This window comes from Haliotis rubra, unplaced genomic scaffold, assembly GCF_003918875.1.
Source record: "Haliotis rubra isolate DU_JTF1 unplaced genomic scaffold, ASM391887v1 Scf6, whole genome shotgun sequence".
Lineage (NCBI taxonomy): Eukaryota > Metazoa > Mollusca > Gastropoda > Lepetellida > Haliotidae > Haliotis > Haliotis rubra.
Window position 1 is genome coordinate 1,778,862 of NW_025767301.1, and position 12,935 is coordinate 1,791,796.

General features: G+C 39.0%; 2 protein-coding genes across 2 annotated transcripts; one reads left to right on the forward strand and one right to left on the reverse strand.

The window, feature by feature from the left end:
• Window positions 1-3,847: 3,847 nt before the first annotated feature.
• Window positions 3,848-11,667, reverse strand: LOC124255393 (delta(3,5)-Delta(2,4)-dienoyl-CoA isomerase, mitochondrial-like). Its single transcript, XM_046689301.1, is given in 10 exon segments — window positions 3,848-4,844; window positions 5,213-5,250; window positions 5,253-5,362; window positions 6,411-6,517; window positions 6,519-6,554; window positions 7,055-7,168; window positions 9,247-9,368; window positions 9,839-9,927; window positions 10,735-10,897; window positions 11,556-11,667. Coding segments are annotated over 10 exon segments (912 nt in total). The 5' UTR covers window positions 11,593-11,667; the 3' UTR covers window positions 3,848-4,748.
• On the forward strand, window positions 11,661-12,826 carry LOC124255392 (retinol dehydrogenase 14-like). The gene has a single exon (XM_046689300.1). The coding sequence runs from the start codon at window positions 11,738-11,740 to the stop codon at window positions 12,686-12,688; it is 951 nt and encodes a 316-aa protein (XP_046545256.1). The 5' UTR covers window positions 11,661-11,737; the 3' UTR covers window positions 12,689-12,826.
• The last annotated feature ends 109 nt before the right edge of the window (window positions 12,827-12,935 follow it).

Genomic DNA, 12,935 nt, shown 5'->3' on the forward strand with positions numbered 1-12,935 from the left:
TCAGCATCCAAGAACATGCATGCAGTTGGACTCACCACCCCAGCCCATTTCAGTCATGAATATGAGCTTCTTATTAAATAAACTTAGAGTTGCCCGAGTATCAGGGAGACTATATCACGGCCCTGTTTTCAGTCATGATATATGAGCTTCTTATTAAATAAACTTAGAGCGGTATTGATAGTATCAGGGAGGCTATATAAGGCCCTGTTGTAGAGTATCCCTGATAGTATCTATGTCTGGGTGAAATATAGTTTCGATTGATGGAGTAATTAATTGAACAGAAATGCAACTTTGATGAATATTTGACACCCTTTTGCCGTTCTACGTGTTTGTTTGAAATTACTATGTTAGATTAGTCCAGCCAAAGACAATAGTGTAACGTCATAGGGCATTGGCATACCATTGCAGTATGGCTAATTTCGTTTCTAATTACGATCACGCATTCTGGACAGCACGCAGAAGACATACAGCAGAACGAAGGTGCTTTTGACGTCTGGGCCAAAAGATTGAAGCTACCCATACTAGAGAAGTATTAATATAGAACCACTAAGCTTGGTATGTGTGCTGGGTTAGTTTAAGTGCTACCTTCTGTTATTTTCAAGATATATGACGTCGGTGTGCAAATAAACGAGTCTGGACCAGACAATCCAACGATGGAAATCATGATATTCGATCTACGTAATTGGGATACGATAACGTGTGTCAACCAAGTCAGCGAGCCCGCCCACCTGATGACTTTAGTTGCCTCTTACATCAAGCATGAGATGCTGATGACCAGTTGTAACTCCATCCTCGATAATATCTATAGTGGAGAGTTATCGTAGCGTATACCCTGGAGATTATCGAGGTTGGTTGTCAAGGTCATCTGTTGACCTTCATAAAACAGGATTAAACAAAGTCTGGTTAATGAAAACGTATTTCAAGGATGAGGTCATTTTTGAATCAAGGGTTTGGTTAGCATACAATCGAGTTGTCACGTCATGAGTGTGTTTCTTCTTTCATAAAACATGGTTACGTGGTTATGGTTCAGTTTCTATGTAATGGAGTTCGATACCGTCATGAAATGTTAAAAGTGGTCTTGTTGGACTATCAAAGCTCGGCAAGGTTATCATAAGACTGGTCATTTCGGAACATGTGTCTGAGAATCATCCACTGGCTGTTATGGTTGCGCTTCAGTCTTCTTGTACAAAACTGAGACTTTAAGTCTGAAGTGATCATGAATGTGTGTTTTCTCCTCCTTTTCATTATATTCCAGCAATATCAGGGCCGGGGGACACCAGAAATGGGCTTCACGCATTGTATCCATGTGGGGAATCGAACCCGGGTCTTCTACGTGACAAGCAAATGCTACCCCTCCCCTTTTAAAATCTTGAAGTTATGTTATCTTGATGGAAGTATCTTGTATTACAAGTCTTCAGAAGCTTTGAGTATAGGCCGGTGACGGGGCTACTTCCATGTTTGAAAGTACCTGCAATGACTTTTAAACAGCCCGGCAAAAGAAATGATAACGTTGATTTTGGTAAGAAATGGAAGAAAACAAGTAGTAGTTTTTGATGGTGATGTATATGATGAGGATCATAGATGTGTTACTATTCTTAGGTTTTGATCAAATCAATGTTTTCAAGAATGGTGTATAATCCGCATGTCCAACAGTTCATTGTTTAAATTATATTGCCAGGAAAGTACAAATTCGTCATACACAGATAACATATTACAAGTGCCTATACCCCCACTTCTAACTCTTTAAGCGTAACAGATCAAATGCACTTGACGTTTGAAGTAAGTAACGGTCACCATCTTTTCCCCATGGCCTTAAAGGTCACATGCAACGTAAAACACAACTTTGCAGATTCTGATACCTTTCGGTATGGACTTACCGAAACAAATCGACAAAAATGCAAATTCAACTTATAAAGTTGAAAAATAACGCGATAAAAAAAAACGCGCGAAATCGGAGTTAAAACGTTTCACTAATTTTCCCCAGACTTTTCTGGGGAAAACGGGTTTCAACATCTGGGCTGCGCTCATAGCACGTGCGCAGTGAAATAGGTTCGCGCAGCTTGGAAGCGGGTTGTCCGGTGAATACTCGGTGAAGGCTTTGGTGTGAGCTATTTTTCTAATGTTTTGTTGATATCTCACAGGCGCGAGCTTTTTATATGTTATGACAGTAAATTAACTGTTTATATAATTTCACCACACGTTCTTCTTACCGAGTCACTTTCTCAGTTCGATACTTAAAAGCAATGTCATTATTTAGCGTTGACAGATTTCTAACTGTGATATAGATATGTCGTTGTCTGCAGACAAAACTCAATGTCTTGTTTTATTGACACCTGTGTGTCTGCCTGCCTGTCTGCTAATGACAATATTCAATACACAGCTTAACATAACGGTAAACATCAATAAGCATCTTACCATGTTTTAAACCAATATGGACAGAAACCCATTTTGTTGCCTCGTATGAGAAGCACAAGGTGTTGGGAACCTGTATTCTAACCCAGGTGCCCTGGGCAACTAAAAATAAGTGAATGTTTCAGTTCCAATGTTTTTGACAAGTGTTCCTGTTAATGATGAAATGCAAGCTTACTATGGGAGAGGAAGGCAAACCCATACGCCACTTCTGAATAACACATGAACAAGATATGGAACTGGGACACCCAAACCCAAGATGAGAATCAAACAAATCTGAGGACACTTGAATTACTGAGGAAAGCAAATTTACAGTGACAACGAAGCTACCAGAACAGCTCACTGTAAAACAAAAAAAACAACTCCTTCATAGATAGCAATTCATCCTGAAGCTTGGTTCCCCTAGTTTTAATTATTCAGTATTTTCTCCTTGATGCATGGTATATGAGGGGAGTTCAAAAAGTAGTCGGCCTCACCAAGATGATACAATTGCAGCTGTTTTTATGATTTATTTTTGTACATATTTTCTGTCAACCTCAAGCTATTTTGTTTTGGTATGTTCCAGCCTCACGATCCCCATTTTGTTTGGCTTTTATCTTGGTACCCTCCAAAACAAAAGCAAATTCTGCAATAAATGCATCACAAACGTCAGGAAACAAATTATGCAAGAAAAACATTGTGTGTTTGAAGTCTGCTAGAATCAAACTTCGATATTTATTATATAAGTGCATAAAAAGCAATTTGAAACTACAATCGCTTGTTAAAGTTGACTCTCCTCTTCATGTTTACTGAAAGAGCTTGTTTTGGGAGACACGATCCACCCCCTTTCAGATTACGTAATCATAAGGAAATAACTTAAAGTAATATTTTCACTTATTCATATGTGATGCCAAGGGTTCAAACTAAATACTGAACGCTCACACAAGTGTCAGCTCTCAGTACATTGTAAACAGTGCCAGCTTGAATATCTGGACACAATGTTTTAGAGATTAATATGGGGGGGTGTCCTTAAAAAACAGCCCCGTCTAAATATGAATCAAGCAATCCAAATCTTTGAATGTTGATTATGCCGGGAAGTCATCCAATACTACACTGAACATATGATATATGATATCATCTGAAGGCATACCATTATCCATTACCAAATGACAGACAGATCATGTTTTCATTTTCTGCTATTTTTAAAGAAATGTTATAGCCCAATGTGTTGTGATGACTAATATCTCGTTAACCACATATGTGATTTTTTTATATGGCTTTGCTAATGATTCCTTCAAACTAAAATGGAAGCTTTTCAAACATTGGACATCCAGAATATAGTTAGGCTGACTACTTTTTGAACACCCTCGTAGCAGTGTCCAGAGTTGCACAGACATCTAACACTGTGTTATGTCAAATAACAAATACTAAACAACAAATAGAAAAAGCACACAAATACATATGTATACAAAAATAATGTATTGCAAACCAATCCATTTACATTCATATGGAACATTTTTTTCAAAAACACTGACAAGTGTGTCTTGTCATAACTATGCTAAATGTTTTTGTTATATGGTTATATAATAGCTGGTGACAATCACAAACATTTATTCAAACAATGCATTGTAAAGGATATGCCATGGCAAGCTGACAAACTCACTCAAATCAATACAAATAAATAATAGCTTCAGATCAATAAGACCAGACTCTGTGACAGTGGCACTCCGGATGCTATGGACTATGGAGGGCTATGTTTCTTCAAGTTGGAGGTAGTCCCCAGTTTCCAGCGATTGTCTAACATCATGACAAAGCATTGGCTTTACACATAAGACTGATGGGAAAAGAATTGAGGGCTTTCTGAACAGCACAAAATACCCTGTGCTACACCACACGCATGTTTCTGTTATCAAACATGGTGATGAAATAGATCTTAAAGCTTGATTCATATAACAGTGAAAGGCACTTCCAATAAACTATTCTCACAATATGTCTGAAATATTGCCGATGTGACTTAAAATCTTAACTCAATCACACTCCAATAAACTAGTCTACAGAGCATTTCAGAATTTTGGCTATATAATTGACAATGAATAGAGTATATAGCAATACCCTCAAAATGTTTGAAATTCACATAGATGTTTAGATACCAGTAACATCAACAAGGCTGGTATGGGCTAACATCCATCCCTCGCTTGTGGTCCCATTTTGATTATGGGAGAAATCAACTAGTTGTTCCAGATTTGTACTCATAACTGGACACATGGACAACTAGCAGTGCCGTCCCTGATATTTCCTTGATGTTTCAGCAATGATATTTCTCATTATGCGGCATAGAAGCCACTCTCTTCATCAAATAACTAAAGTTTGGAGAAAGTTGACGTTTCTTTCGCCATGGCTGCCATGGCTGCTTTGATCAAATCTTCGCTCTGAAGCATGCCTTGGTTCCACAAACGCTGAAAAACAAGCAAGCTGTTATTTCCTTCACATTGTGAGTAACTTAAATTTCTTGGGGGTGCTGGTCAGTTAATTGTAAACTTTTAACAGGATCGTGAAGATAAATATATCAGTTCATTAAAATAGAGTTCCCTCCTTACTAAGTGAAGTTTTACTTAATATTTTTTAAATTCCTAGCTTGTGAGATAGATGCTTCTGTATACAGATGTATAATCTTTTCTTCCTAAAACCCATCTAAATTTTATAATATGAATATCTACATGCTTGACAAACATTCTTACCAAACTACTAATAGAATGGATGATGAGGGAAAGTTTAGTTCCATATTACATGTGTTCCAAACACAAGATCCATATTACTTACTCACGATATGTTCCAGACCCTCTGCCACTCCATGGTCCCGGAATACACCAGACTGACCTTTGAACCCTGTACAGCTATGGGACTCTTGCTGGCAATAAGCACTGCCAAATCAAGGGCCCCTTCCACCATGGATTTTTTATCAGGGAAGATGCGACTGCAAATAAGAAAGCTATTAGTTAGTTCAGTACCTGGATCAGAAGAACTACTGAACTAAAACTACTAGTGAAACATAGGATATGTAAAAGTAAAAGATGAGTGAGTGAGTTGAGTTTGATGCTGGTGCAAGGAGTGTTGCAGTTACAACACACTGTGTCAGACTAACATACAAATGATACAAGGAAACCGTAAAGTGATGCAGGTCATACACTAAAACATACTAGGGATACAAATGTAAATGGTGAGTGAGTGAGTTGAGTTTGATGCTGTAAAGGATAAAGGAGTGTTGCAGTTACAACACACTGTGTCAGACTAACATACAAATGATACAAGGAAACCGTGAAGTGATGCAGGTCATACACTAAAACCTACTAGGGATACAAATGTAAATGGTGAGTGAGTGAGTTGAGTTTGATGCTGGTTCAAGGAGTGTTGCAGTTACAGCACACTGTGTCAGGCTAACATACAAATGATACAAGGAAACCTTAAAGTGATGCAGGTCATACACTAAAACCTACTAGGGATACAAATGTAAATGGTGAGTGAGTGAGTTGAGTTCTATGCTGCTTCAGCAGTGTTGCAGGTATAGCACAGAGTGCCTGCTTACTATACAAAGCCTGAAGTGATGGACGACCTACAACTTGACCACTTTGGTAAAGCACACAAGCAAAGGGATAGGATTGATATTGACAAAATCTGGGTGAGTCTGAGGTCACAGGTCTGTGTGAGTGAGGATGATTATACACAGATTTTAGCAAGAGTCCAGCAATATCACTATGCAGAACACCATAAATGGACTTCACACATTGTATACATATATGGGTTATCACATCCTGGCCGTAGCCATGAAAAGAGCAAACACTTTAACCACTTGACTACCCAACCAACCCTTAAAATTAATTCAAAAGGTATCAAGAATCTGGTAGGCGTCCATATTTATTTATAAAAAGGGTTAAATACTAAAAGACAATGGTATCAAACATGGCAAAGATTACAACATTTCGTAGCTTCAGGTACACAGTTCCATTAGAAGGGTACTTGCTAACCTGACATAGCCCATGGAGAGAGCTTCATCAGCATAGAACTTCCTGACTGAGTAGACCAGTTCCCTCACCCAACTGTCATTGCCCACCACCTTGGGGAACCTCTGCAGCTGTTCCAACATCTGCCGCCAAGCCAATATCCACCTCCTGGACATAGATAACACTGATTATATTTTGATATATTTTCAGTATTCAACCATGAATAACAAATAGGTTTACTTGAAACATGTTCATCTTTAACAAAATCAAACATAAACTGAATTCTGTTTCACATCTTGTCATCATGTTCATAGACTGCATCAAAACCTCTGGATTATGTTTTGGGCATTTCATATTGGTTTTTCTTACAGTTTAACATAACATATGTTAAGGTTATTTCGATATAAACTTCCATATTTCACTATTTACTCAAAGTCTGACAACAACTTCACTCCAAAGGTATAGACGTATAAAAGGATGGAAGATAGGTATGATAATTTCATGAGAATATTCTTTTATAAAGTTCTACATATAATCCTGGAAAGTTTGTTTATACATTGTAAAATATACAGTCAAATCTTTAAAGGTTACAAGAAATGGAAAAAATTAATAGAAAATCGGAAATATTCACCCCATGATACAAATAAAAAGAAATTGTTTTTCCTTGCCTTAATCTGAAACCATGCATCGCTGGTGCAGTAGCGTATATCACAGGCAGAGGTCATGTCAAGGCCAGCACCCACACAGGCATTATGCATAGCAGCAATCACTGGCTTAGTACACTGAAACATAACAGCAGAGGGGGACTGTAAGTGTGGTAGAAAGGGGTGTTGTAACACCAGGTGGTACAGGAGAAGTCGGACATATTGTCTACAACAACATAACAGCAGAGTGTGGTAGAAAGGAGTATTGTAACACCAGGTGGTACAGGAGGAGTCAGACATATTGTCTACAACAACATAACAGCAGAGGGGGACTGTAAGTGTGGTAGAAAGGGGTGTTGTAACACCAGGTGGTACAGGAGGAGTCGGACATATTGTCTACAACATAACAGCAGAGGGGACTGTAAGTGTGGTAGAAAGGGGTGTTGTAACACCAGGTGGTACAGGAGGAGTCAGACATATTGTCTACAACAACATAACAGCAGAGGGGACTGTAAGTGTGGTAGAAAGGGGTGTTGTAACACCAGGTGGTACAGGAGGAGTCAGACATATTGTCTACAAGAACATAACAGCAGAGGGGACTGTAAGTGTGGTAGAAAGGGGTGTTGTAACACCACCAGGAGGAGTCAGACATATTGTCTACAACATAACAGCAGAGGGGACTGTAAGTGTGGTAGAAAGGGGTGTTGTAACACCAGGTGGTAGAGGAGGAGTCAGACATATTGTCTACAAGAACATAACAGCAGAGGGGACTGTAAGTGTGTGGTAGAAAGGGGTGTTGTAACACCAGGTGGTACAGGAGGAGTCAGACATATTGTCTACAAGAACATAACAGCAGAGGGGACTGTAAGTGTGGTAGAAAGGGGGTGTTGTAACACCAGGTGGTAGAGGAGGAGTCAGACATATTGTCTACAACATAACAGCAGAGGGGGATTGTAAGTGTGGTAGAAAGGGGTGTTGTAACACCAGGTGGTAGAGGAGGAGTCAGACATATTGTCTACAACATAACAGCAGAGGGGGACTGTAAGTGTGGTAGAAAGGGGTGTTGTAACACCAGGTGGTACAGGAGTCAGACATATTGTTTACAACAACATAACAGCAGAGGGGACTGTAAGTGTGGTAGAAAGGGGTGTTGTAACACCAGGTGGTACAGGAGGAGTCAGACATATTGTTTACAACAACATAACAGCAGAGGGGACTGTAAGTGTGGTAGAAAGGGGTGTTGTAACACCAGGTGGTAGAGGAGGAGTCAGACATATTGTCTACATACAACATAACAGCAGAGGGGGACTGTAAGTGTGGTAGAAAGGGGTGTTGTAACACCAGGTGGTACAGGAGTCAGACATATTGTTTACAACAACATAACAGCAGAGGGGACTGTAAGTGTGGTAGAAAGGGGTGTTGTAACACCAGGTGGTACAGGAGTCAGACATATTGTTTACAACAACATAACAGCAGAGGGGACTGTAAGTGTGGTAGAAAGGGGTGTTGTAACACCAGGTGGTACAGGAGTCAGACATATTGTTTACAACAACATAACAGCAGAGGGGACTGTAAGTGTGGTAGAAAGGGGTGTTGTAACACCAGGTGGTACAGGGAGTCAGACATATTGTTTACAACAACATAACAGCAGAGGGGGACTGTAAGTGTGGTAGAAAGGGGTGTTGTAACACCAGGTGGTACAGGAGTCAGACATATTGTTTACAACAACATAACAGCAGAGGGGGACTGTAAGTGTGGTAGAAAGGGGTGTCGCAACACCAGGTGGTACAGGAGGAGTCGGACATACAAGAGGTTGTCTTCAACAATTGTTCCTGTGAATGTGACCATAATTTAGATGGATAGTCACAAGGATAACACTTTTCAAGCATATTTTCTTTAATTAAGGGTCTATCATAACTTTACCACCACAACACCTAGTAAACCTAGTAAAAAGCCAGTATTGTTGTAGAATCAAACTGCTATTGCTGTAGAATGAGAAATACTTTGTAATAATATGGTTATTTTTTAAATTTAAAGTTCTGAATAACCAATTTTGTATGGATTGGTCCTACATTTAATATGGGAATCACCATGTCATAAGATAAACACTTGGAAAGGTCTAAGACTTGCAGAATGTCTGATACTGGGCATATTGGTGAATGTGCCACTTTTAGCAATATTCCAGCTGTACCATCCTGGGTAAATGGGTTACATACCCTCTCAATAACAGTGAAGGATTCCTGCATAGCATTGACTGTCTGACGCATCCTGAAGCCCTTCCTGCCCACATCATCATCATCGCCCTGTATGATGCCAGCAAAGTCTCCCATATCCAGACCTGCAGTAGGAAGGCAAGAAACAGTAGAAGCCCCATTACCAAAGTAAACAGGCTTTTTTTCTTCTCAGTTTTTTGGGGTTTATTACTGTGATTCAGAAAATCTCTTTAATTAGTTGATGAAAATATTCAACAAAACCACTGGTCAATGCTCAAAATAGACACAAACCCAGACCTCTTTTGTAAAAATATAGGGTTAGTGTTGTGGTTGCTGGGTGATAACTAAAATATTCTCTATTTATTGTGAAACGTGAAAGGAATGTTAATACATGTTAGACTTTCATTATTCATAATCTAACTTTCAATTCAAATACAGAAATTCCATCTAATAAGCAAAGTTTATAACATGTTTTTTGCATCCCCACACTTGGTACAGTGTTCACCCTGTTACCTGCAATAGAAATTGTTATAACTGAGATTCCCCTGACTGACACATACAGACCAAGGCAAATCCCTGCCCATAGCTGTCCCACCTGCTGTGAAGATCTTCCCGGCTCCAGTCAGTACAACAGCACGGCACTCACTGTCTCCAGCTAGGTAGTTGAAACACTCGACCATCTCTCTGTAGAAAACAGTCGCCTTCTAGAGTTACAGGAACTATTACACAGTGTTCAAAATTTCATAGTTCTGAACTCATGGTCCACAGTTCCAAATACAATGAAACTAACAATAAAATTAGCATATCATTCAGACAAGCATGTAACAGATATTTGTCATGCATTGTGTTGTAACAAGTTAAGATATGTAAATACACAGAGCTTACCATGACCAGGCCTTAACTGAAAATCACGACAACTTTGTACAAATTGAGGAATACACAGGTCTACATTTCCACGAGGAAACCAAGCACAAGTACATGTGTATAAAATTACAATATCCTGATTTTGATGACCCAAGAGTTATTTTACCATTTCCATCAAATACCTTTTAACATTTCATTAATTGCATGTGAAGATCACTTTTGATCCATAGATAAGAATCATTCTTATATTTGTCCCAAGATTCAGATACAACAAACAACTTCAAGGGCCCCAAGATAACCATAAGAGTAACCATCTAGAAGCATTTGTCTTTCACAGCTTAGACCTGATTAATCCATCTTTTGCTTTTATGAATAATTCCTACATAAAATGTTTCAAAAGTGAAATATAAATAGTGTGTTTCATCAAAATGTGAGGGTTTTTTAAACAATTAATTATATTTCTTATACCTTTTACATATCTAACATTTCTATAATGGACTATGATCGATACCCAAGCATGAATAATATTACCATATATATTGCACATCCCCACAGTGACATACTTCTACAGGAAAACATTCACATGTGCAGTACATGAGCACTGAAATGAGAACTGAACAACAGTACCTCCAGAAAGCTTGGTTCATGGCATTCCGCTTCTCAGGTCTGTTCAGCTCGACCTGAACCACCATGTCCCGCGGTCTGGTGATGTTCAGAGTCTCAAACTTGGGGGTCTGTGCACTACACATGGCTCTCACAATGTACTGTAACTGGCTTTTACTTCTTGTTGCTGTGGACATAGAGCAAATATCTCATCTTATTTCCTATTATCAAGTCCCAAAGCACTGACAACATGTCATTGAGTGAGGGAGTGTGGTTTTACTGCACTTTTAACAATATTCCAGCAATATCACGGCTTCACACACTCTACAAATGCAGGGAATGGAACCCTGGTCTTACTGTGACAAGCGAATGCTTACGAGCACTTGGCATGACATTGACATTAACCCTAATTACTCAATTACCTTGCTTCATGTAAATATTTTTTCATTTATTATAGATTTGATTGAGGTTGATATAACATCTATAATAATGTTTTTCGATATCCATCAAAATATACTTTTGAAAATAGATTACATCAATCTCCAGAAAATTACAGCCAGGAGAATTCATTGCAGTTAGATAGGTACAAAAACTCCCAGACATGAAGGTATAACACGGGTAAGCAAAATAATAAGCCGTGTTATGCAGACCGAGAGGTTGTGCTGAGTACGATAGTATGAGGGACTTTGACCGCTGGTAAACAGTCAAGATTCTGACAATTCATAACTAGCACTTTGTTTAGGGTTTTCCAGTTAATGCACAGTAAACAATATGCACATAAAACAAACAAATCTACACATAATACAATATGAGAATATATTAGAACCATTTGAATTTTTTCATACCCGTGACGACTGATTTCCAAATCTTGTTCGCAAACATTTTGGGTTCTCACGGCTCATTCACCGATGTTAGAGTTATCCGCCCTTGAAAAATCGTCTGCACTGTGAAAATGATTGGTCGAAAACGGAAAATATAAGCCAATCAATGCTGTTCTTCTTTCCTATTTAGGCTGATGTAAACAAACATGGCGTGGTTCTGGGTTGTCATAGCTGGTGGAGTTTCCGTGTCCTTGCTGGTCCTACGTAGAATCGCGAACCGTGCTAAAGTATGTCCGAGCAAAGCAATGATGACAGGAAAGACGGTAGTGATAACTGGTGCTAACTGTGGTATCGGAAAGGCTACTGCCTCCGAACTAGCCAAACGAAACGCAAGGGTCATTTTGGCATGCAGAGATGTGGGCAAAGCAACGAAAGCTGTCAACGAAATCCGACGACGCACGCAAAGCGGGGAGCTGGTTGTCAAGCACCTTGATCTAGCGTCAATAGATTCTATTCAGATGTTTGCTGATAATTTGCGAAAAGAAGAACAGAGGTTGGATGTGTTAATAAACAACGCTGGCGTATTCCAATGTCCATACACAAAAACTGAAGATGGTTTTGAGATGCAGATGGGTGTTAATCACATCGGTCATTTCTTGTTGACTAATTTGTTAACAGACATGTTAAAGAAATCTGCACCAAGTAGAGTGGTTGTTGTAACATCATCTCTTCATAAGAGAGGAACTATCAATTTCGATGACCTCCAAAGCGAGAAGGCATATAACAAGGCTAAGAGCTACGCCAACAGCAAATTGGCGAATTCTCTTTTCTCAAGGGAATTAACCCGACAGTTATGTGGTAGCAACGTCTCTGTATACTGCGTGCACCCAGGAATGGTAATGACAAACATCAGTAGACATGTGGTGCCACGGTTCATTAAGACTCTGTTAACTCCATTGGCTTTCCTACTTGGCGCTCGTACAAACTTTGAGGGTTGTCAAACAGTTTTATATTGCAGCATTGCTGATGAAGTAGCAAAAGAAACAGGAAAATATTATGGAAACTGTAAAGTGGAACCATGGCCTCAGGTAGCAACTGATGATGGTGTTGCTAAGAAACTGTGGGAAGTCAGTGAAAAATTGACTAAGTTAGCATGACCCCAAATCGAACTAAGAACTGGACACAGTGATATAGATGAACAGACTATCTTGATATAATTATGTTTCTGATAAATGTTTAATAAAATGGATGATTGTAATCACAAGCATTTGTGTAGATAAACAAATTTGTATACATGTCTTGAAGCTGAAGCATATGAATGTGATGACCTTTCATTTTGTTCAATGAAGAAACTGATTCATTTTACAAGACTAGCTTTACTCTGCACAAGAAACATATATCAAC